Raw genomic sequence first — 4,912 nt, forward strand, 5'->3', positions numbered from 1 at the left:
TTTGGCATCCGTGGCTGTTGCACATCCCTTTTGAGTAAATTGCCTTTCCCCACCCCAAAAAAAAAAATAAATAAAAGGCACACAATAAGGGATGAGGGGCATTTTTGTCAGGATAAGTACTACGGAGAAGGGGTCCTAAACCAAACTTGAAAACTCCCTCCAGTTTCCATTTTCAGGGGTTTTTTTCAGAGAAATAGAAAGTGGGGTGGCGCGGCCAACTGGCGGTTTTAAGTGTTTTTCCCTCCACTCTTTCAAAATTATGAATAAAAGGAAAGCAATTGATGCCCCAAACCAAAATCTTCTTCAGACTCTTCACTCCATTTAAAGCCCTAGAGACCATTCGATATATTTCTCACCTGAGTCTTCCGAGCTTCTTCAGAGCCTCAAGAATAATTGATTTGTGAAGCCCTAATTCGCGATATCCTCCTCGGTGACCCATCTGGTTCTGCATCTCTATCATCACCTCCTTTAGAAAACCTAGATTCTCTCTGGCTGCTTTTATCTTCACTTCCTTAACATGGAAACCCTAGATGGTGATGCGTCGGTTCCGTCGTGTTCTACTTCGGCTGTAAAAGATCTGAACGATTTATCGATCTCTTTATCTTCGCCTCCATCTTCGCCTCCTCTCCTTGTAGATTTGTCAGATAACCCGTTGTTGATGGATGCTACTTCGTCCTCTTGGCTTACTTTTGATGAGGCCAAACCTGCCTTTTCTTGTTCTCCTGAGAATTCTCTTGTTTGGCGTTCTTCAGAGTTCAGAACCTCTTGTGGAGAATTCAAGCCCACTATGATGGTCTCTCTCTCTCTCTCTCTCTCTCTCTCTCTCGTCATATGTAGTTATTTTACTGAAATTCTAACCGATTATTTTCCGGGGTCTTTGATTTAGGGTGCAGGACTTGAGAATCTTGGCAACACATGTTTTCTCAACGCAATTCTTCAGTGTTTCACCCACACCGTCCCTCTCGTTCAGGGCATTCGTTCCTGGAACCATGCAACTCAGTGCGATGGTAAGCTCTATGCCTTGCAATTTTTGTTACTTTCAGCTTTTCCTTGCTGATGCATACAAATGGTCCTCTTTCTGAAATTAATTTTATGAAAGATTATAGGGATTTGATTCTGAGCTTTGATAAAATTGCAGGTGGTACTAAGGGCTTCTGTGTACTATGTACTCTTCGTGACCACATTGAGCTCTCTTTGGCATCGTCTGGTGGGGTTATCTCACCTTTGAGTTTGGTGGAGAATTTAAGCAGTATCCTCTTTTATGTTCTCCTTAGTTTCATTTACCCCCTTCCTTCCTGGTTTTAAGCTTTAATCTGGTTCTGGTATGGACTTGATAATCTACTATTGGAGTGTTGTATCATTTACATGATTGTAGAACTTTAATCTGAACTTAATGGGAGCATTTATTGTGATTAAAAAAAAAGGGCATACCCAGTGCACAAGGCTCACACCATTGAGGGGTCTGGGGAATGGTCATAATGTACTCAGCTTTACCTGAGAGGCTGTTCCCTGACTCGAACCCATTACCACTAGGTTGCTCCATTGCAACCTTACATTGTGCTGAGGTCCACCCTCTATTTATTGAGATTTAATCCCTCCAATTTTTTTTCCCTGGAGCTTCATTGATTAAATGTTTTCTGTGTTTCCAATGCCATCTATATTTTTATGTGCTTGCTGTTGAGAATTTCCCATTGGGTTGTGATTCCTGACCTAGAATCAACAGATATATCATCTTCATTCACAAGATATCAGCAGGAAGATGCTCATGAATTCCTGCAATGTTTGTTGGATAGACTTGACACCTGCTGTTTGGATCCAAATACACCGACCCAGAGTTTGTCTCTACAAGAGAATAGTATTGTGAGGCAGATTTTTGGTGGTCAACTCAGAAGCCAGGTAAGTTTAAACATCGTTCTCTCTCTCTCTCTCTGATAGCTTTCCTGTGTACTTGATTTATAACTTATAAGTTACTCTCTGCTTGTTCAGAGATCATGACTTAGTATGCTGAATACAATTTTGATGACTTCAATCTGTTTCTTTATCTTAATTCAGCTTCAGTGTTGCAACTGTGGTCACTGTTCCGATACTTTTGAGCCCCTGATTGATCTGAGCTTGGAGATTGAAGACGCAGATTCCCTGACCTGTGCATTGCAGTCCTTCACCAAGGTTGAAAAGATCGATCCTGAGACAAGGTTTACCTGTGAGAAATGTAAGCAACAAGTGTCAGTTGAGAAGCAGCTTACTCTACACCAGGCCCCTTCTATTGCGGCTTTTCATTTGAAGAGATTCAAGAGTGATGGCTCCAATGTTGAGAAGATTGACAAGCATGTGGCATACCCATTGGAGCTGGACTTGCAGCCATATACCAGCAGCAACCATGAAAACAATGTGAGATTTTCTATATCAATCTTCAATTAAATATTAATGCCATATAAAATTGAATAATTCCCAACTCCAAATTTTATCATGTAGGGTTCACTTGGGGATAAAAAGAAAGTATTGGTTGAACTGTCCAAGTTGTCTGTGGCCATCCATGAAGCCACATCCCCTACACATAATGTCAGGGATATTTTTATAATTATTAATTGTCCATGAACATATTTGCCAAAACATTCCTGTCACATGTTAGCCCTCTCTCTCTCTCTCTCTCTCTCTGTGGGAGGTGGGGGGGTGGGGTTTGAGGGAGTCAGGAGGGATGAGCTTTTCCATTTGATAATCTGCCAAAACATAGGGTCAGTATTCTATGAAACATTAGCCAAGTGGGTGAAGTATTTATTTGAAATATCCCGGATAAAACTAGAACCAATCTGATGAGTTGAATACTTCTGTTGCATCTGAGTGGTGTCTGCCTCTATGTCTTGGACGGACCATATTTTTGACTAAACTATTGCTTTTATTCATAAAAAATGTATGGTTTCTGTTGGTTAATTAAGCATGTCCTGATGTTGTACTTTCTTTTCTTTTTCCCAATAGGTGGAGCTGAAGTATGAACTATATGCAGTTGTGGTGCATGTTGGGTTTTCACCTTGGTCTGGACATTATTTTTGCTATATTCGTTCCTCCCCGCACACATGGCATAGGTTGGATGACTCAAAGGTAATATTTGTAGAAGACGCTGCGTAGTTCCTTGATGTTCAGTCTATCCAAATTTGCATATAATAGTGGGTCCACCAGGATATTATAGTCCTGTTGCAGTGTTGGAGTATTGAAATGAGTTCATGTGAAAGTAGCAATTTTGAGTCATTAGTTGATTGTATCTAGTAAGGAAATCTTTTCAGTGTGATCTAATTCTTCTTGCTTTTCAGGTAATTAGAGTTGAAGAAGAGGGTGTGCTTTCTCAGAATGCATACATTCTATTTTATGCAAGGCAGGGTTTGCCCTGGTTTTCAACTTTAATGGAAACACAAAATAAATGTGTGGATGCAAGCAGTGGCACTATTTCCCCAAAGTCTGTTCTAGATGATGTGGACAGAATGTGTGCTACAGTTCCTCTTAAAGCAAGTACGTCCATTGTGGAGGATGAAGGTAGATTGGATGCTGAGGGAATCAACTCTGTTTGGGATATGAAAGTTGATGAATTTGGAAATGATGACCAGATTGATGAAGCTAGAACTGATGCTCCGACACCAAGTACTGTATCTCCTACAGAAGCAAGTAAGTGCAATGATAAGGTTGATGAACCTAGATCTGATGCACAAAGAACAGGGATTACATCTACAGAAGCAAGTAATTGCAAGCAGGAGGTTCCTAAAACCAGAAATGATGTTAGCGTCCCGCAAACACCACCAAGATCTCCAAGCCCAGATATTTACTCTGAAGAGCCTCCAGGTTGGATATCACACTATCTTTCCCCCTTCCCCTATAAAATTGCTTTTATTGTCTGCATTTGTATTTGTGGAAAACGAAAATCTAACTCCAGAGATGTGCATTTGGCAGAGCTGATTTATAGTATTCCGCGGAACCATTTAAGACCTAAGAATACAGCTAAGAGAACATCAGGCAGCAAAGACCTGGTGGACTGCAAGAAGGAAGCATGCAAACTTACAAGGAGCATGCCTAGCTCACGGAGAAGTCAACTACTAAAAGCAGTATTGGGTTCTGAGAGTGAAGGCTCTTTGAACAGGAAGAAGAGGCGGAGAGTATTAGATTCAAGTAATGCTTGTGGGAAGCTCAGCCCTAGTTCTCTTATAAGTGCTGTGACATCTGAACTTTTCTAAATGGCCGGTCTTAGAAATAACTAATGGCATCCAATTTTGGAACTAATCTAATCTTCATTAGATTAGTTATTTTTGCTTGTTTTGTCTGCAAATTTTGTGCACTTGGCAGCTGTATAGAGCTGTTCCTAATATTTTCTTGTCTATATCTCAAATTCAGTTATGAATTCGTTGATCAGAATAATGGTGAACATGTAAATTCAAGTTATCAATGGAGGTCTAGTCATTACCATAAACCTGTGCATCCAACTGAAATTTTAGATTGATTGTGAAGCTGCTCATCACTTGATAAAACTTAGAAGCCCCTTGTTAACTGTAAGCATGTAGCATTATATCTCACCTTCTGAAACTCCCATGGTATTGTCAACTGAAATTGTTAGATTGATTTTGAAGCTGCTCGTCTCTTGACAAAACTTAGAAGCCGCTTGTTAACTGTAGGCATGTGGCATCATATCTCATCATCTGGAACTCCTATGGCACTGTTTTGGCATCTGCCCTCTGCTGTGTTGTATAATGCTGCCATGTCAGACAATGATTTGGTGATTTTGACCATTTGATTGATGTGGAATTCCCTCAGATTGTGGACTGTTTGTTGTGTGATCCTTCACGGATGGTAGTCTAGAATCTCGACAATTGATACCCCTTATTCTGCTTCAGATTCTGATTCTTTACCATTTAGTCCACCACTGAACAGCGAA

At 40.5% G+C, this 4,912-nt stretch overlaps 1 protein-coding gene across 1 annotated transcript; it reads left to right on the forward strand.

Annotated features, from left to right (window-relative positions):
• Positions 1 to 215: 215 nt before the first annotated feature.
• On the forward strand, positions 216 to 4,450 carry LOC122085550 (ubiquitin carboxyl-terminal hydrolase 21-like). Its single transcript, XM_042654025.1, has 8 exons — positions 216 to 793; positions 887 to 1,007; positions 1,139 to 1,249; positions 1,724 to 1,896; positions 2,053 to 2,388; positions 2,974 to 3,096; positions 3,306 to 3,828; positions 3,937 to 4,450. Exons 1-8 carry the CDS (start codon positions 518 to 520, stop codon positions 4,215 to 4,217), a joined length of 1,944 nt encoding a protein of 647 aa, XP_042509959.1. The 5' UTR covers positions 216 to 517; the 3' UTR covers positions 4,218 to 4,450.
• Positions 4,451 to 4,912: the final 462 nt, after the last annotated feature.

Source organism: Macadamia integrifolia, chromosome 8 (genome assembly GCF_013358625.1).
Source record: "Macadamia integrifolia cultivar HAES 741 chromosome 8, SCU_Mint_v3, whole genome shotgun sequence".
Taxonomy (NCBI): domain Eukaryota; kingdom Viridiplantae; phylum Streptophyta; class Magnoliopsida; order Proteales; family Proteaceae; genus Macadamia; species Macadamia integrifolia.